We start from the raw sequence: 21,060 nt of genomic DNA, 5'->3' as shown, positions 1-21,060 counted from the left end.
TTGCTACTTGTGTAAATGGTCACTTCATATATCACAAAAAATATTCATAAACAGCGATTAAAACGTCCCATTGCAACAAAAATGGTCCCGATAAAAATTACAGATCATGGCGCAAAAAATTTACCCTCCTACATCCTCATTTACGGAACTATAAAAAAGGGGATCAGAAGAGGAAAATTTTAGGCATACTAATTTTTGTACTAAAGTTATGATTTTTTAAAAGGGAAAAAAAAAAATCAGGGATGTGGAATTCCTATCGCCCAACGCCCAGGACATGCAGTTCCGGGCGCTGGGCAGTTGAGTTTTTCCAGCCCTAAGCCCAGCTTTGTGCAAGTAGGGCCAGACCTGACAAGCGGGCCGGCGCTCAGCAGTCTGTATGGAGCGGGCTCCCGACTCCTACCAGCTCCATTCTCTGCCATACTCTGCAGCCCCCGGCTGTTCTCAGTAGCCGGGGGCCACTGTGAGGATGAAATTTGCAACCCTGTGCAGACTTGCGACAGCTCTTCCCCGAATTTCCACCTCACACCGCCGCTAATAGCCAGCATACGGCAATCCCACGGCTGGCTATTAACCCTTTAGATCGCCGCTGGCAGCGGTATCTAAAGGGACATGTGAATGCTTCCTGGTGGGCTAGTGAGGTGGATCACCCCCCCGCAGCGCAATCGCTGGGGGGGGGGGGGGGCATCCGCTATAGAGGTAGCTGGAGGGCTTACCTCTGTTCCCTGTTGTCCCGTGGCTCTGTCAGTGATAGAGCCAGGCTGGACTAGGCTCAATCAATGGATCACAGAGCACACAGATCAATGGAGTTCAATAGAACTCTATTGATCTGTATGAGGAATCTAATGATTCCTCCTAAAAGTTGAAGTGTAAAAAAAAAAATAAAGTAGTTTTAATAAAAGTAAAATTTGATCCAGAAGGTGGGGTTGCGGCGAGGGGTGGGGGGGAAGGGGGTTGTGTGGGTTTTGACGGGATTGTAATTGGAAAAAAAACAAAAGACATTGGATACATATAGCACTTTGCAATGGATCCCTCACTATTCTTCTCTGAATTAATAATTGGTATGTAATTCTGCAGTGTGATTTTTGCATATGTGAAGTGCTGTAAAATAAGTTGTTACTCTGTAAATAATTGTTAAAAGGGTGTATAGGTGACATGTAAGTAGAAATAGTAATTTAACAAAGTTACGGATATAAGGCAAGATTATATTGGTAATCTAATATTAGTAATCTTGAATTGTCATGTTTTATTGTCCGTTTTCTGGGTTGAATTGAATGGACTAATAAAATTTTCTTTTTTTGAATGAAAATTTAAGAAGAAAACAGTGAACGTTTAGCTTTTTAAATTGTAAAAATTAGATTTTTTTGTAGTTTTGCTGCACATGTGTAAAGTTTATGGTGTACATTAAATATTCACATCTGACTGTGTTCACTAGAAGTTATTGTAGGGCATACAATTGAGAGAATAAATCATTTCAGTGCCTTTATGTAACTCATAAGTTCTGTTCTCTCATTTGTGATTTAAATGCTTTACCTTTGGTAATATGCTTTTGCATATGTTAACATTTTGTGTTGTGATAATTTACAGGGGCTGTATGAAAATTGTTAAAATCACACACTAAGAACGTAACAAATATGATCATAGTCTAACAACGTACCCCATTGTGTTTTTAAGTTCTCTATTGATTTTGGTTGTTAAAGATGTGTGTGCAAAATATATATTCCTCTTTATCATTATTAAGAATATAATTATTATTAGGAGAGGGATGACAATTAACATTGCAGAATTAGTAGTATTGCATATGTTGCCATATTCCTGTAAACATTTTCTGAGCATACACTGTAAGCAGTCTACCATAGGCATAGTGTGAAAAGCTGGAGTTATTCCCACACTGGCATCTTCGAAAACTGTTAGCAATAATTTGCTGATAAGTCAGCCAGTCCATCTCTGCTTTTGTGCATGCTAAGCACTCCACAAATAAGTCTAGGGGGAAAAATCCTGAAGGATCCATCTGCTTATTTCTGCTACACTGGACTGATGTAAGATTACGCTAATCTGGTTGCTTGTCAGGACAGGTTAGTGAAAGCAGGCGAATGTCTAAGATTCAGTGTAAACTAGCCATACAGGAAATCATAAGCTGCTGTCATGCTTGCCATGTTGCGTGTAACTGAACAGCATGATGATAAGTTTCCTCAACCTGTATATGTTTAATACAACAGATTGCAAGATTAACGCACAGTTTTTATACATTTAGCAAGATTCAGTTTGCAATCAATGGATTAGAAAAATAACATTTCCATAAACTAAAGAAAAATGTAACCATGCACAGTGACATCTTTACAACATAGCCTCTGGCATAATATCATTTATAAGCAGCCATATGTATACACAAGTTTAGAACTGTGACAAAACTACTTGAGGCTTAAAGAGGTAGTCCGGCCAATTAAAATATCATGTAATTGCATTCACACACACAAATTATACAACATCCCTATGTGCATTTATTACATTTTCTGTTCAGCCTTTTTTGATTGTTGGGCTCCGTTTTACCCAGTATGGAAGCCAACCCAGCTCAACCCAGTAAAGAGTGTCAACTAGGGGAGTGACAGGGGTATACATTATCTAACATGAGACACCCACAGAGTGAGCAAGGCTGTGGTAAGGGTTAGGGTGTTTGTATGCACAGGGCAGCGCCAGGCCATGCTAAATCTGGAAGTGCAAAATTTCTGTGATGAGCCATGAAGGTTCTCCTGTGGGCATCCAAAAGCAAAAATCAAACCAAAAACAATTCACATAATTTGATAAGCACAACCGACACTCACACATTTTTATTTGTGAACCCCATTCTCCTCTGCCAGATAACCCCTTGGGGATGGAGTTTTTTTTTTGTTTTTTCCACTTTCTTTTTTTCCTCCCTACCTGTAAAAAATCATAACCCTTTAAATTTTGCACCTTATTTTTTTGAGCCACCAATTCTACTTTGTAATGACATCAGTCATTTTACCCAAAAATCTACGGCAAAAAAATCATTGTGCGACAAAATAGAAGAAAAAACGCCATTTTGTAAATTTTGGGGGCTTCCGTTTCTACGCAGTACATTTCTCTGTAAAAATGACACCTTCTCTTTATTCTGTAGGTCCATACGATTAAAATGATAGTCTACTTATATAGGTTTGATTTTGTCGTACTTCTGGAAAAAATCATAACTACATGCAGGGAAATTTATACATTTAAAATTGTCATATTCTGACCCCTATAATTTTTCTACGTACGGTGCGGTATGTGGGCTCATTTTTTGCGCCGTGATCTAAAGTTTTTGTATTGATCAGACTTTTTGATTATTCATTTTTTCATGATATAAAAAGTGACAAAAAATCCGCTATTTTGGACTTTGGAATTTTTTTCTGCGTATGCCATTTACCATGTGGTTTAGTTAATGCAAAATTTTTATAATTCGGACATTTCCCCATGCGGCGATATCACATATGTTTATTTTTATTTACACAGTGTTTTTTTTAGTTTAAATGGGAAAATGGGGGGTGATTCAAACTTTTATTAGGGATGGGGTTAAATTATCTTAACTTTTTTCCCCCCTTTTTTTTGCAATGTTATAGCCTCCATAGGGGGCTATAACACTGCATACACTGATCTTTTACATTGGAAACCATTGATCAATGATTCTGCCGCTTGACTGCTCATGCCTGGATCAGAGGCACTGATCAGTCATTCAGCGATCGAACAGCGAGGAGGAAGGTAGGGGACCTCCTGCTTTCCTACAGCTGTTCGGGATGCCGCGATTTCGCCACAGCGATCCCGAACAGCCCTGTGAGCTAATCGGCATTAGTTTGCTTTACCTTTAGACGCAGCAATCAACTTTGAACGCTGCGTCTAAAGGGTTAATAGCGCGCGGCTCCGCAATCTGTGCCGTGCGCTATTAGCCAAGGGTCCCGGCCGTTTTTAGAGGCTGGGCCCGACCCGCTATGACGCGGGGCCACGGCGTGGCCCTGCTTTATAGAACGGGAGTGGGCAGAGGGCGTACAGGTACGCCCTATGTACCCAACAGGTTAAAAAAAAATAGTTTTTTTTTAAGGGCATTTTTTTCCAAAATCAGCTGGTTCCAGAAAGTTAAACAGATTTGTAAATTGTATAGAAGAGTTGGAGAGGCTCTTGTCTGACTACCCACCAAATAAACCCGGGCTACCTAATTAGACACCTATACCCAAGGTGTCAGATTGTAGTTTGTCTGTAGAAATATATATATTAGGGCTCAGGGTTTGAGACAACTGGACAGGTTGTGTTTCAAGCAATATTTCAATTTATTGATTATATATAGTGTGACAATAGAATATAGGATAAAATGTAAATAGCAGCAACTGCGTCTCACAGGGCCCTTGTGTAGGCGCAGCACCAACTATTAAGAACTATAACATATGTATAGTACAGTATATAAAATATAAAAATATACTTGTAAAAAATTTGTAAAAAATTTGTAACAAATTATAAAAAATATAATATTTTATATTTTAAAATTTTTTACATTTTTTACAATTATATTTTTTATATTTTTTTTACAATTTTTTACAAATTTTTTACAAGCATATTTTTATATTTTATATACTGTACTATACATATGTTATAGTTCTTAATAGTTGGTGCTGCGCCTACACAAGGGCCCTGTGAGACGCAGTTGCTGCTATTTACATTTTATCCTATATTCTATTGTCACACTATATAAAATCAATAAATTGAAATATTGCTTGAAACACAACCTGTCCAGTTGTCTCAAACCCTGAGCCCTAATATATATATTTCTACAGATTTGTAAATTACTTCTATTAAAAAATCTTAACCTTTTCAGTACTTATCAGCTGCTGTGTACTACAGAGGAAGTTTAGTTATTTTCTGCCTGACTGTACTCTCTGCTGACACCTCTGTCCGTGACAGAAACTGTCCAGAGTAGAAGAAAATTCCCATAGCAAACCTTTCCTGCTTCGGACAGTTCCTGACATGGACAGAGGTGTCAGCAGAGAGCACTGTGGTCAGACTGAAAAGAACTACTCAACTTTACTGAAAGTATTCTTATTTTTTAATAGAAGTAATTTAAAAATCTGTTTAACTTTCTGGCACTAGTCGATTTGTAAAAAATATATAGTTTGCCATCAGAGTACCCCTTTAATGGCTTAAAATTTTGCAGTATTCCGTGGAAAGACTCAGCAGGACAAGTACAGAGATGGTAAATGAGGCTGATAAGGCACATCTTAAAATTACTGCCTTTGATAGCAAAAGAGCCTGTCCCATCCCTGACTTGCAGAGCTCTGGAGACTAAACTCCTAATATTAATAACTCCCCTCCCCCCAGGCACTCCAAATAAAAAAATAAAAATGTGTTGCAACTTACACCTCCATGAACTGCTTGAGAGTTTCTGCATGCAGCTTTGACTTTAGCCTTAATTATGTTAGATCACGGTTCTAAAAGTGTACCTATTATAAATCAAACTTCTGACATTCCTTAAGTTTGTACAAGTGGGGGTCCAGGGATCGCTATTATGATGGGGAAGAAAGGCGATTGGCTTGGGAAGCTGTAGCAAGCCGTACTTAGACTTGTCAGAATTCTCCTAGTCTTTCCTTGTAAAACTGTTTACCAGTTGCTTCAGCTTCCCAACATGTGCAAAGCAGAAATGAAAGGGCACTGTATCTTTCTCTATATATCAGAAGTTTGATGAAATAATAAATACCCTTAACCCCTTAAGGACGCAGCCCTTTTTCACCTTAAGGACTGAGCCCTTTTTCGCAATTCTGACCACAGTCACTTTACGAATTAATAACGCGAAAACACTTTTACCGAATATTCTGATTCTGAGATTGTTTTTTTCGTGACATATTCTACTTTATTTTGGTGGTAAATTTTTCGGCGTTACTTGCATCCTTTTTTGGTGAAAAATCCCAAAATTTCATGAAAATGTTGAAAATGTAGCATTTTTCTAACTTTGAAGCTCTCTACTTGTAAGGAAAATGGATATTCACAATAAATTTTATTTTTTTTCACAAATAAAATATGTCTGCTTTATGTTGGCATCATAAAATGGACATATTTTTGCTTTTTGAAAAAAATTAGCGGGCTTCAAAGTAGAGCAGCAATTTTCAAAAATTTCATGAAAATTGCTAAATCTGAAGGGACGAAGGGACAGATGTTACATAACTACAACTCCCAGCATGCTTGGGCAGTCCAGGCATGCTGAGAGTTGTAGTTTGGCAACATCTGGAGGGCTACCGTTTGGGCACACCTGTAGCAGTGGTCTCCAAACTGTGACCCTCCAGATGTTGCAAAGCTACAACTCCCAGCATGCCCAGACAGCATTTGGCTGTCTGGGCATGCTGGGAGTTGCAGTTTGGCCTTCCTAGTGGTTGCAACAGTAAAGATCGTTTTACTTTCACTTTCAATTCCCCCCCCCCCCCCCCCCCCCACCCCACTGTCAATTCCCTACCTGAGCAAGTATCCAGCAGGCTCCAGCCAAGATCCCGGGTCCCCAGGCATCTTCTCCTGCAGGTACGGCCTCCATCTTCTTCCCAGATCCCCTCGACATCCAGGGGCGGGCAGAACGGGGGGGGTTGCCATGGCAACCCCCTGTCCTGCGCTGCCATTGGTCAGAACTCCGTTCTGACTAATGGCAGGGATAGGAGGAGATTGCAGCTCTGCGACCTCACTCCTATCCCTTAGGCTGATCGAGGCTGTTGCTGACCACTCCGATCAGCCCTATTTTCCGGTTGATCGGGTCACCAGAGACCCGATCAGCCCGGAATTGGAGAAAATCGCATGTCTGAATTGACATGCAATTTTCTCCGATCGCTGACATGGGGGGGTCTCAGGACCCCCCTGGGCGATGTGTCGGGGTGCCTGCTGAATGATTTCAGCAGGCATCCGGCTCTGTTCCCCAACCGGCTAGCGGTGGGGACCGGCCCTGTGTCCTTAAGGACTCGGAATCCTGAATAGATTAAAAAAGATAGATGTTTTACACAGCATCTCTGAATTATGGATCACTGTGCATACTCTTTTTAAACTAAATCTTCAAAAGCTTGGTGTGAAAATTTATAGTGGAAATCTTAAAACTAATTTGTCTGCTAAATAAAGCACACATAGTGTGAGCCAATTTTAAGGAGTTTTATAACGTAGACATTTTTCTTAAATTTGCCCCTCAGGCTATTGTTTTTTCTTTATTAAATTGCAGGTTGAACATCCCATCACAGAATGTATTACAGGCCTAGACCTTGTAGAAGAAATGATCCGTGTTGCTAAAGGTTACCCACTCAGGCATAAACAGACTGATATCCCTATAAATGGCTGGGCAATTGAATGTCGTGTCTACGCTGAGGTAAAAATAATGTTAATGGTTTAAAGTTTATTGATGACTCCATTTTGCTGAAGATCAGAAAAGTGTGAGTCAACATTTTTATGTTTGCAAAACATCTAAATAAGAACATTATTATGTCAAAGTTTATCTTATGATTATAAAAATCTTTAGTTTACAATTTGATTATATTTGTAAAAGTGTTAGTATTGTTTTCATACATCTATTAAAACAATGTAGAAAAAAGTGGTGCCGTTGCCCATAGCAACCAGTTGTTTAGCTGGTTTCATGTTTTAGCTACCTTTTTAAAAATGAAAAAAAGCAATCTGATTAGTTGCTATGGGCAAGTGCACCACTTTTCCTTTACACAGGTTTTGATAAATCTCCCCCTTAGTGCTTTTATCATTCCAGCAAAGTGCAGAGGTTATCTTGCCAAGTCCACATCCATGTGTAAATGTCGGAATACCAACCAAAGGATATTAAAGGTGTAAATAAATTCTATAAAAAATTCTTAATCCTTCCAGTACTTATTAGCGGAAATTCTTTTCTTTTGGGATTTCTTTTCTATCACGACCACAGTGCTCTGCTGACACCTCTGTCCAGTTTAGGAACTCTCCAGAGCAGCATCTGTTTGCTATGGGAATTTTCTCCTGCTCTGGACAGTTCCTGACACGGACAAAGGTGTCAGCAGAGAGCACTGTGGTCGTGACAAAAGAAATCCAAAATGAAAAGAATTTCCTCTGTAGTATACAGCCGCTAATAAGTACTGGAAGGATTATGATTTTTTTTTTTTTTATAAAGTAATTTACTAATCTGTTTTAACTTTCTAGCATCAGTTGATTTAAAGAAAAAAATATATATAGTAACTGGTTTCAATAGAACTGTTTTCATTTTTTTTTTTTTGTATTCAAAAACAGGTCAAACAATAAAGACATTGAGTATCACTTGTCTAATACTACAGTACTGTACATTGATTCTGGGTAGAGCTTTAGAACTGTGTTCTGGTTTTTACAGTTTGGTCTGCTTCACAATGGTATACATTTTATTTGTGGGACACAATAGCGTGGCAGTCTATGCTACCCTATCCCATAATTCAACCATATGCTGGTTTGAAGAAGTCCAAATGTTCTCTACATTTGGCCTATTTTAGCCTATGACTATACCATGGTATATGTTTAAATTCCTTTTTAATTGTAATCTGATGTATACACACAGCATATGCACATAGGCCAGCATTTATCAGTGTGTTTACAGTTTTTTTTCCTGTCTATATTTGGCACTAGTTTGGCTCGTGTCCTTTTTGCCATTTCTGCTGATTTTGAGTTGCAATCTACTGATTTTGGCAATACACATATGGATGGGTTTTATGAACTGAACCTTTTTGAGAAAAGGCGCAAGAAAGGCGCAAAACCAACAAAAAGGTGCAAAAATGCCAAAAACCTACACTAACGCAGACTTAGCTTAGCTTTTTGGTGTATGTGAAGAGTTGAGATTTCAGAAAATGTGTGCTCTGTGACCATTTAATAAATGGGGTGCTCCTACACATTACCAGCACACGAAAGAAAGGTAAATGCCGGCCATAGAATTATGTAGAAGATTAAATTAACAAATTTCCCTTGTTCTGGCTCGTCAAGCCTCAGAACTAAACAGTAATGTGGTTGCCTATAGTTCACAATCAAATTCTGACCTTTGTTTGGTAGGTTCAAGAGAAATGAGCATTGTGATTGGTTTATTATGTGCAACCCTTCCATTACTGGCCGCACATGCTTCTTATATGAGCAGAAGTTTCATGTTTTGTACTATTTTACTGTAAATTTGTAGCGCCCTCTTATATTTTATAGTAAGTAGTAAGCTGCTAACACAGAATGTGGTACTAGATAATAGTATTATCTTTTATTATTATTATTATTATTATTATTTTAAGATTAATTATCATTTTATTAATGATTATTTTAGGATCCATATAAATCCTTTGGTCTACCCTCCATTGGTCGTCTTTCCCAGTACGGTGAGCCACGCCATTTGCCAGGGGTATGTTTTTATGTTTACGTATCCTGTTGCAACTGAACAGTATTTATTATCTACTATTATTATTATTGGTTGTTGTTATTATTATTATGTTTTTATGTTTTTATATCCTGTTGCAACTGAACAGTATTGATGATGATGATGAAATTGCATTTTGCTGAAAGTAAGCCTTTAATGTGGTGACTGTTGGACAACAGAAATAACTAAGGGCACAGACAGCTTTTAACTGACAAAGCACTTTAGTTTGTAGAAAGTATGTGAGAAGCGTGTTTGTTCATCAATTTTCTGCTGCATAAAAAGAACAAAAAGGTCTCTCTTTTCGATGTGATAACACTAAAATTAGTGTAACTGTGACCCTGTGTTTTGCTTAGAGACTATCAGGGTGCTATACCATCTGTGTGTAAGATTACTCACATGAAATAAGGGGAGAATACAAAATTTGAAGATGTTATTGGATATGTGATTTATTTCACTTCTTAAAATTGTTTTTCCCATATTCGTTCTAATGGGACCTGACCCTTTCTTGGCTCAGAGACTCCATGCTGTGTTCAAAGCCTTTGAGTAGAACAGAAATTGCAAGGGTTTAACAGGCATTATGTCTTGCTAAATATTAGAAGAGAAAACATACATTAGAGGTTGTGCTTAAGCATTACTTGTGAACGTCAAGCAAGAGACTCATTGAATTAAAATGTACGTTAATTATTCAGGCTTTTTTTCCCCTCTTTTTCTTCTACATTTTAATAGCTAACAAGATGTCAAACATTTTGCCCTTGCAAGTTTCTGCAATTTGCAGTTTTCAAACGTGAGACCTGTTGAAAGTACAAGTGATAATGGACAAAACTGTACCCCCTACGGACAATGTCCGCCCAAATCTTTCTTCAATTAATGCTGCAGCAGGAGTTTTATGTAATAACATTTGTGCTTGCAAGCTATCTGGAGAAAAAGAAACTATTAAAATGCCTTAAATATTCTATGTGCTGCTGTTATTTGCTTATATGAATGTAGCATGTCAGCTAAGTGGACCAAGGGATAGATAAAGTGATTGGGTGCAGGGATGTGCACACTAAGCTTTGTCTATCATTATTGCTAGGAGCAATCAAATTGATGCCAGCAGGACAGTAGACGCGTTGACAGCTGTAATTATGTATCTCCATGGTGATCACTTTTGGCCTGTCATGGAGGCCAACTTGTCCCCTCCCTTGCAAAAATTTAATCAGTTTGGGCTGTCACTTGTCAGGTAGACATGGCGGGCTGGGAGTTGTGTTTTGAGGGAGAGCTGAATTGAAAATGAAGGGTGGGAGATGCCAGCAAGCTTCACGTGATATGTTACAGTCCAGGCAAAATAAGGTTTAATTATGCCAGAGACTTCGGCACTGGGATAAGGACATCAAGCCCATTGCTTGATGATGTTTTGTGAAAATGAGAGTAGATATTCTTAGTCAGCAGCATCTTTTTTTCGTCTAATTATTGAATTAATTGCAAGTAAGATAATTATGTTTTCACAGGGTTCCTCCTCTAGACAGCGTTTTCAATTAACCATGGGGTTTTAATGATTTAATAAAAATATGGTAAATCCTGAACACACACATGCTCCCCCTATAAAACTGCTATGTTTAAGAGCTGGGATTTGCATAAGTAAATTGTCAATAATTACAAATTGGCCCATACAGAATTTTTGTAAGGCTTGACCGCTTCGATTTCCCTCTAGTTTGAGTGGTAATTTTGTTTAAGGGGACTTCTGGATATGGAAGCAAACATAAATTTAATGACTTTTTTCATCCCTTAGTGTCACTAATTCCAGATAACCTTAACCTTTCAATTGGATATGCTTGAGTTCTCTACAAGGAAGTAATATTTCCCTGTGACTGAGATTCCTGTAAAGTACTAAAAGTTCACTTATTATATTTAGTACTTAGTACTTTTTAAATATTGAAGCCATATACAGCAGGGCCATATATTATGGGAACTGCAATGGATAGGAGTTAGTTGATAGAAAGTTGTGATAGATTATCACAGTCTCCATAAAGAGATTGGGGAGCTGCAAGTAGAGTGTTATTTGTGTTGTATGGTCTATCTGTCATTAAAAAAAATATATATTTTTGAAACATCAGAGACATGTCAACATTTTTGCTGAGACCCTGCTGTTCACTCCATGCACACAGCTATCTCTGTCCTGCGGCCATTATTTTAAGTTTTTGGGGCCATCCAGAGAGCTACACAGAGAGAGCTTGGAAACAGGGATTAAAGGGGTACTCCGGTGCTTAAACATCTTATCCCCTATCCAAAGGATAGGGGATAAGATGCCTGATCACGGGAGTCCCGCCGCTGGGGACCCCCGGGATCATGCACGCGCACCCCGTTTGTAATCAGTGCCCGGAGCGTGTTCACTCTGGGTCTGATTATGGTCGACCGCAGGGCGGGCGGGCGGCGTGTGATGTCACGCCTCCGCCCCCGTGTGACGTCACGCTCGGCCCCTCAATGCAAGCCTACGAGAGGGGGTGTGATAGCTATCACGCCCCCTCCCGTCCGCTTGCATTGAGGGGTGGAGGTGTGACGTCACACGCCACCAGCCCTGCGGTCGCCGGTAATCAGTCCCGGAGCGAACACGCTCTGGGCACTGATTACAAACACGCTCCGGGCACTGATTACAAACGGGGTGCCGCGTGCATGTTCCTGGGTCCTGGTTCCTGGTCCCCAGCGGCGGGACTCCCGCGATCAGGCATCTTATCCCCTACCCCTTTAAAGTGTGCTGCTGCTCCTCCCTGTTTGTTCTCCTTATCAAACAGGAAATATATACACACTAAGACCCTGACCAATCAACACGTCTGTGAAATGTAATTTTTTTTCTAAATGGTAGGTACACTTTTTTTTTTAATTAAAAAATATTTTTATTAAATTTACAGTAAATTAACAGACAATTAGCGCCATCCGTCTTTTCAGGAAAGCCCACCAGCCTAACATTGTTGCGGTGTAGGTGATTTTTTAAGTCAGCTCTGTCCACTATACCCCGAAACTGCCACTTTGGTAGAAAGAGGCGTCTGGGCCACAGAGTCTCAATGGGAGCAACCACTAGCCTCAAAGTGTCCATCATCTGTAGAGACATCATCATCCGAGGAAGGGCGAGCCACGCCAACCCCTGACTTATTACGCTTGAATTTGCCCCTTCATGCTCCCATGGTTGCATACAGTCACTTATCCAGGTAATTATGAGCAAAGTAAGGCACCAGAATCGAGGAACACCACACAAATCTCACAGGGCAAGCCTCTCCAGTTAAGATAGCATAAAAATCTGCAGTGAAAGAACCTCAGCAGGAGGTGAACAACGGCACCTATCAGAGCACTCCACAAGTATGTTAGCCCCCACAAGGCCCAGCAATCCCAGCCAGAGACAATTGCAGCACACTCCAGCACCTGGGGGGGTTAAAGGAGCTTAGAGAAAGGAGACCACAGACATGGAGCCAAGTCTTCGCCCACTATAAGTCCCAGCAAGCCTGATGGAGCAGGGAAATCCACAGTCCCTGGGAGCAGATGATTAGGACAAGAAGGGTTTACTCACAGTGCCTCCAAGAGCAGGGAAAGGCACCACAGTTCGCCAGCAATTATCAGTAGGAGCTTAATCTATAGCTCAGCAGCCTGGCAGACTCAGCACACCAGGAACAGCGGGAGTTACTATGGAAACCGAGGTCGAGGCCCTGCCCACGAAAGCCAGAAATGGCGGGCCCCTTCACTACAGCCATGCAGCCACCCAGGACTCCAAGTGGCGGGGGACACCTCCGGGCAGTCCACAGCAGCAGGGCAGCTTCTGCAGGCAGATACAGCGGCCGCCTGCCCTCTGCTCCCTGCGTCCTCTCACTCCTCCGGCCTCACCAGGATCCCGAGACAGCCACCAGCACCCGAACGGAGGGACACCAGAGCTCAGCGTCACCTTCGGGTATGTTGCACCAAAGGTCAGGGGTGTATTTGCAGGATAAATGAGCAGGTGAATGGAAGCTCGGCGGACACACCCCATGCAGGCCACGCCCCTATCATGACAGGTACACTTTAAAGCGTGTATTCCCTTTTCCTAAACTTATCTCCTATCTGTGGGACACTCCTTTTTATTCAGGACTACAATGTTCTATCCTCGCTACACCTTACCTTGTGGCGTGTGTGTAGTTTGACATGCAGATGAATCACCCTACTCTTCAATAGTCAAGACAATAAGGTGAAATCAGTAGATTTATTGAATTCTAGAAAATATGCGCAAGTTAAAACTAGAAAACAATAGAGCAGAAAACATGAATAAACACATGTTCCTATACAAGTAACATATCAGCATAATACAAGATAGCTGAAACATAACATGTAATAACATGGATGGCATGTGGAGAGCTGGTCTGCTAGTCACAACTTAAGACAATACAGCTGCTGCTCCTAAACATAAGTCTGTATAGCTGGTGGCTGAGAATAACTGTGAGGCAAGTCCATAAGCTTACCAGCAATGCTGCCACATGGGACAATGTATGCAGTTTTTCCCTTAACACAGTCTGTGAAATGGGGTTCTCTTTCCCAGAATGCGTCACTTCACTGAGGAGGCATGGGAACTGCAGAGGGACAAAAGTCAACCACTAGATAGAGTGCCTAGGTAATTAAAGGGGAAAAGGGAAAAAAAGGGCAGAGATGACACTACATAGTGCAGTTAATCCCAGTTTGTGAGGCTGGACAGTGTACCCGCAATAAGGGTATTGCTCACCTGTAGGTTGCATATAGTAGGTTCAATTGCTGTCTTTGAGTCCTAAAACAGGTAGTTCAGGTAGGACAACGGGTTTAAAAGGTACATCCTTCTTCATCAGGACCTGATGAGGAAGGATGTACCTTTGAAACGCGTTGTCCTACCTGAACTACCTGTTTTAGGACTCAGTAAATACAGCAATTATTCACTATCCTCGGGTGTGCGCCTCTTAGCCAACATCGGACTTTTTCGCCTGAGTACTGTGGAAACCTTGCCAGGTTTTCTCAGCACCAGCGGTTTTCTCCTAGGTAATTAAAGGGGTACATTTTTTCTTAAATCAACTGGTGCCAGAATGTTAAACAGATTTATAAATTACTTCTATTTAAAAATCTTAATGCTTTAAGTACTTATCAGCTGCTGTATACTACTTATTTTTTCTTTTCTTTTTGAATGTCCTTTCAGTCTGACCACAGTGCTCTCTGCTGACACCTCTGTCCATTTTAGAAACTGTCCAGAGCAGGATAAGTTTGCTGTGGATATTTGTCCTTTTTAGGAACTTTCCAGAGTACAAGCAGAGGTGTCAGCAGAGAGCACTGTGGTCAGACAGTAAATAAATTCAAACAGAAAAGAACTTCCTGTGGAGCATGGAACAGCTGATAAGTACTGGAAGGATTAAAAAAATTTAATAGACAGAATTTACAATTCTGTTTAACTTTCTGGCACCAGTTCATTAAAAAAAAATAAAAAATTCCAGTGGAGTACCCCTTTAAACAGATTTGTAAATTACTTCTATAAAAAATTTTTTTAATCCTCCCAGTACTGCTGAAGTTGAGTTGTTCTTTTCTGTCTGACAACAGTGCTCTCTGCTGACACCTCTGTCTGTCTCAGGAACTGTCCAGATTAGCAGCAAACCTCTCCTGCTCTGGACAGTTCCTGAGGCAGACAGAGGTGTCAGCAGAGAGCACTATTAGACAGAAAAGAACAACTCAAATTCAGCAGTACCGTACTGGAAGGATTAAGATTTTTTAATAGAAGTAATTTACATCTCTACATATTTACTTCTCTACTGAGGAAAGGGTCGTTAATAAAGTACCCTGAAGCGCGTCTAGAGGAGAGGAAAAATTGCCGCACGACTACCCCTATCCATTAACCACATCCTCATATCCTGGACACCATTCCATTCCAAGCTCAGTGAAATCTGCAAATCCACTCTGCAAATCCAGTATTCCACCTTGCCGTATCCTACTTACCTGGCTCACGTCAGACGCCGAGAGACCTTCCACGAGGCTGCATTCACCTCTGGAGCAGATCCATCTACCTCCAAGGCTGTTTTTTTCATCTTCGGAGCAGTCCATCTATCTCCGTGACTAGCGACTTCTCCTAGGCCTGGGGCATGCCAGCACTGTATACAGCCTCTACAGCAGACATCATCTGTCTCTCGGACGTCCAGCCATACGGCTATATACCATGAACTTTTTCCATCTGCAGGAGCTGATAAATATATGAGGTGTCCTTGATCATATTTTGAACTATATACGGATACGTAGTGAAAATTGAACTATGCCGGTTTACTTAATATCGGATTAGCAGATGTTCCAACTTTATAGCGGCTGTTTGAGATTATTTTGTTTTATATTGTTTGAGATTATTTTATTTCATATTATTTATTTATTTATACAAGGGCCCTGTGGAAGGAGTTTTTTTATTAATGCTATTCATCTTGTACAATAATTTTTTTTATCATTAAAGTGAAGCACAGTTCCATTTCATTTCACTTCACATTATGTTTTAATCATCATGTACCATTTATGGTATTAGTCTGGAGGCTTTTGGCATCCACATTTTTCTTCAAATATTTATTATCTGTACTTTTTGGTGTAAGTACACTCCATATAGCCTCGACTAATTTTTTTTTGTGAGCTGCACATTTTTTTCTTTTTCTTTTTTGGTATAATTTACAAATCTTTTTAACTTTCTGAAGCCAGTTAATTGAAAGAATGTTTTTTTCATGGAATACCCCTTTAATGGTGGACAGAACACCTCTATTCATGAACTGGCTTGGAAGGTGAAGGTGTCTGATTTTAGATTCCAGAAAGATCCAAGGCTACATTGCACTGTACAGGGTGAGTCCCTAAGTCTAGTTCTTTGAAGTCACTACAGCAATCCTGAGAGGGAAAGGCTTCCATGAGTTTTTGACTATTGGAAACTACACTGCTCAAAAAATAAATAAAGGGGACACTTAAACAACACAATGTAACTCCAAGTCAATCACACGTCTGTGAAATCTCACTATCCACTCAGGAAGCAAGACTGATTGCCTATAATTTGCACCTGTTGTCTGTTCCATTTGCACAATAGCATGTGAAATTGATTGTCAATCAGCAAGACACCCCCAATAAAGGAGTTGTTCTTCAGGTGGTGACCACAGACCATTTCTCAGTCCTTATGCTTTCTGGCTGATGTTTTGGTCACTTTTGAATGCCGGTGGTGCTTTCACTCTAGTGTTGACATGAGACAGAGTCTACAACCCACACACGTGGCTCAGGTAGTGCAGCTCATCCAGGATGGCACATCAATTCAAGCTGTGGCAAGAAGGTTTGCTGTGTCTGTCAGCGTAGTGTCCAGAACAGGGAGGCACTACCAGGAGACAGGCCAGTACATCAGGAGACATGGAGGAGGCCGTAGGAGGGCAACAACCCAACAGCAGGACCGTTACCCCGGCCTTTGTGCAAGGAGGAGCACTGCCAGAACCCTGCAAAATGACCTTCAGCAGGCCACAAAACAGAAACAGACTTCATGAGGGAGGTGGGGGTTGTACTTACAGCCCAACACCTTGCAGGACGTTTGGCATTTGCCAGAGAACACCAAGATTGGCAAATTTGACACTGACGCCCTGTGCTCTTGACAGATGAAAGCAGGTTCACACTGAGCACATGTGACAGGCGTGACAGAGTCTGGAGACGCTGTGGAGAATGTTCTTCTGACTGCAACATTCTCCAGCATGATCAATTTGGCGGTGGGTCAGTAATGGTGTGGGGTGGCATTTCTTTGGGGGGCCGCACAGCCCTCAATGTGCTTGCCAGTGGTAGCCTGACTGCCATTAGGTGCCGAGATGAGATCTTCAGACCCCTTGTGAGACCATATGCTGGGTTCCTCCTAATGCAAGACATTGCTAGACCTCATGTGGCTGGAGTGTGTCAGCAGTTCCTGCAAGAGGAAGGCATTGATGCTATGGACTTGCCCGCCCGTTCCCCAGACCTTAATCTGATTGAGCACATCTGGGACATCATGGCTCACTCCATCCACCAACGCCACAGTGCACCACAGACTGGCATGGAGTTGGCGGATGCTTTAGTCCAGGTCAGGGAGGACATCCCTCAGGAGACAATCTGGCACCTCATCAGGATCATGCCCAGGCGTTGTAGGGAGGTCATACGGGCACGAAGAGGCCACAGACACACACACACACACACTACTGAGCCTCATTTTGACTTGTTTTAAGGACCTTACATTAAAGTTGGATCAGCCTGTAGTGGTTTTCCACTGTGATTTTGAGTGTGACTCCATATCTAGATCTCCATGTGTTGCAAAATTTGATTTCCATTGATATTTTTTGTGTGATGATTTTGTTGTTAGCACATTCAAATATGTAAAGACAAAAGTATTTCATATGATTAGTTCATTCATTCAGATCTAGGATGTGTTATCTTAATGTTCCCTTTAGTGTTTTTGAGCAGTGTAGTTTGTGAAGCCTGAGGTTTGAGCAAGCAAGCTTTTTCTGAGCTTTACTGAGAAGATTAACAGCAGTCTTGTTTGGAGGCATAGCTTTTAAGTTCTACCCTGTTCCAAATTATTATGCAAATTATATTTTTCTCATTTCCCTATATAATTGATGTAAATAACAGTCAGCATAATTCTGATGTTATCAACTATTTAGAGTACAAATCATATTTTATTGAACAAACCTCCTAATGATAACAGTATTTTTTTTTAAACACAAAAAACTTGCAATGCACTGTTTCAAATTATTATGCACCGTAAATTTCAAAATAATTTTATAGGTTGTAAAGAACTGAAAATTTTCATTTGTTGTGTTTATAGCATATTTACTGAAATCAAAAGCTATTTCAATCAAACTTTTAACAACATTTTAACTTTTTAAACATTTTTAAACAACAACAAGTCACATTACATTTTAACATAGGACCGCTTATTTGATAGCGGCTTCACAAGTCTTGTATCCATTGAACATGTGAGTTTTTGGACAGTTTCTGCTTGAATTTGTTTGCAAGATGTCAGAATAGCCTCCCAGAGCTGCTGTTTGGATGCAAACTGCCTCCCACCCTCATAGATCTTTTACTTGATGATGCTCCAAAGGTTCTTAATAGGATTTCTGCCCAATGCTGCTTGTGAGCATTGGTTAGTGGTGGCCAAAAAGGTGGTTTATCCACAGTTGCAAGACTCTGATGTTCGTGGACTCCTGGACTCGTGGACTCCTGAGGCACCAGCAACTTCAAATATCTGTTTGCTGCTATGTAATGGTATTTTAGCAGCTGCTCTCTTAATCCGATGCTTGGATCTGGCAGAAATCTTCCTCAATGTTCCTATAACTGCGTAAACCTTTCTGAATCAGCCACAAATCTCTTAATAGTGTGATTATCCCGCTTCTTACCTTGTCCAAGGCATTGACCTATTTCACTCTTTTTGTCAGCAGAGAGATCCTTTTTCTTCCCCATATTGCTTGAAAATGGTGCTCTGCTTAATAACGTGGAACACCCACCTTAAGTAGTTTTTCTTTAAATTGGGATCAAAGGAAATAAACTCTTGACTTAAACTGAAAAAAAAAATATTTAATCTTTATGACATTTAAATATCATTTGCATAATAATTTGGAACAGGGTGTAGTTATCAACATAAAAGTCATTTTCTACAAATCGTCTGACATCTGATCCATATTCTGCCTCAACTACTTCAGCAGACCTTTTGAGTCCTTAAATGGCAACTACAGGGGAAGGACTGTTGCCAAAGATGTGCACTCTCATACGGTACTCTATAAAATCTTTTGAAGGATCATTGTCTCTGTACCAGAGAAATCTTAAATGGGCACTGTCAGATACAAAAATTTTTTATGTTGTAAAGCAGGCAAAACCAAATTCAGGGTGAAAAAGCCAGTCAACTAGGGGTCCCCCCCCCTCCAAGCTTGGACACATACCAGTCAGGCCGTGTCAAGTGGTCATCGCCTACATCATGGACCCATCTTGTGATTGACAGCAGGTCCAGCGCTCCTGTGCTTGCTCCTGGCCCCCTCACTCTGCCACGCGCATGGACCTCAGTGAGCCTTGGTGCATCATCAGGATCACGAAGTCTCGGCAGCACAGCACCTGAAGTGTCTCTGGAGGATCGGCATCACCCCCCCCCTACGGAACATCACTGCACTAGGTAACTAGGGGTGAGTCCTTCACGGTGTTGTGGGGGTGTAGGGTAATTCTTAATGGTGCAGGGCTTTGATGCACCCCGGGAGTTACTTAAATCTCCTCTTCCTGGCCAGGCTGAACGGGCAGAGGACACGCCAACCCCCCGGACCACGCCGTGGCTGAGAGCCCAGTGTAGCATCGCAGGAGGAGCAGGGAGGTTTAGGGTACAGTTAACTCTTTCAAACTACAACTCCCAGTATGTCCTGACATTGAGGACATGCTGGGAGTTGTAGTTGTGCTAATGCTAGAGGAGATGTGAGCAGGCAGCATACTGAGGGAGGACCTGGTCTGGTTTCTTTGGGTGGTATACTCTAAACTTTGGTAGGTACCAACATTCTTCTAAATCTTTGAGTGTGGGAGCTATGTCTGCATGGCCATTTTCAAATATCTTTTCCATGAAGGTGAAGAAGTGATTTCTCATTTCTTGTTTTCTCTGCAGATTGTACTTGAGAGAAGAGAAACGTTTTAGAGCTGTTTTTAGGCAGGCTTTTCTGGGACTCCTGAATATATGAGGTGCGACCCAGCTATAAGTTTCATCTTTAACAAATCCATCATTCGTTATGTCTAAAAACAATGGGGAAGATTCATCCAAACCTGTCCAGAGGAAAAGTTGCTGAGTTGCCCATAGCAACCAATCAGAATGCTTCTTTCATTTTTCAGAGGCCTTTTCAAAAAGGAAAGAAGCGATCTTTCATGCACCCAAATTTTGACCACTTAGGATATTTGTCAATCATCATATTGAATCCCTTAACCTGTTGGGGACCAAGGGCGTACAGGTACGGTGTTGACTGCTGAAATTATTCAGCAGCCCCCCATGCAAATTCCAATCGCGATTCCGGGCTGATCTGGTCTCTGATGACCCGATAGCCCGGAAAATAGGGATGATCGGAGCTGTCAGAGACTGCAACAATCTTCCTAAAGGATAGGAGCGAGGTGGCAGGGGGGTAACCTCCTCCTATCCCCTGCCATTGGTCGGTTAGGACTGACCGACCAATGGCAGTTGGGGATGGATGGGCTAAAGTTGAAATCCCCGCTCTGCCCGGCCCTGGATGTCCGGGCAGAGCAAGGGGGAAGATGGCGACAAGCGACCGGCAATTGCAGCAGGCAGCGGTGGGACCGGCGGCATTAAGGAGGAGGCGGAGGAGGCAGCGGTGAATGCAGCAGTGAAGATCAGTGGTAAGTGATCTTCACTGCTGCCTTCTTGGAGTTGCCAAACTACAACTCACAGCATGCCCAGACAGCCAAAGGCTGTCTGTGCATGCTGGGAGTTGTAGTTTGCAATATCTGGAGGGCCAGAGTTTGGAGACCACCGTGAAGTGGTGTCCAAACTGTAAACCTTCCAGATGTTGCAAAACTACAACTCTCAGCATGCCCAGACAGTCCAGGCATGCTAGTTGTATTTCTGTAACATCTGGACCTTCAGATGTTGAAGAACTAAAACTCCCAGCATGCATTGACAGTCTGAGCATGCTTGAAGTTGAAGTTTTGCAACATCTGGAGGGCTA

The 21,060-nt window shown here is 41.3% G+C and overlaps 1 protein-coding gene across 2 annotated transcripts in view; it reads left to right on the top strand.

The window, feature by feature from the left end:
• PCCA (propionyl-CoA carboxylase subunit alpha) overlaps positions 1-21,060 on the top strand; it is a 1,119,575-nt gene that overhangs the window by 632,857 nt on the left and 465,658 nt on the right. For both annotated transcript variants that reach the window (XM_056555680.1, XM_056555679.1), the window contains exons 13-14: positions 7,223-7,366; positions 9,299-9,373. In XM_056555680.1, coding sequence (XP_056411655.1) covers positions 7,223-7,366; positions 9,299-9,373 — 219 coding nt within the window. The remainder of the gene's footprint in view (positions 1-7,222; positions 7,367-9,298; positions 9,374-21,060) is intronic.

This window comes from Hyla sarda, chromosome 2, assembly GCF_029499605.1.
Source record: "Hyla sarda isolate aHylSar1 chromosome 2, aHylSar1.hap1, whole genome shotgun sequence".
NCBI lineage: Eukaryota > Metazoa > Chordata > Amphibia > Anura > Hylidae > Hyla > Hyla sarda.
The sequence above is the reverse complement of the archived record's forward strand: the minus strand, read 5'-3'. Positions and strand labels throughout refer to the sequence as shown.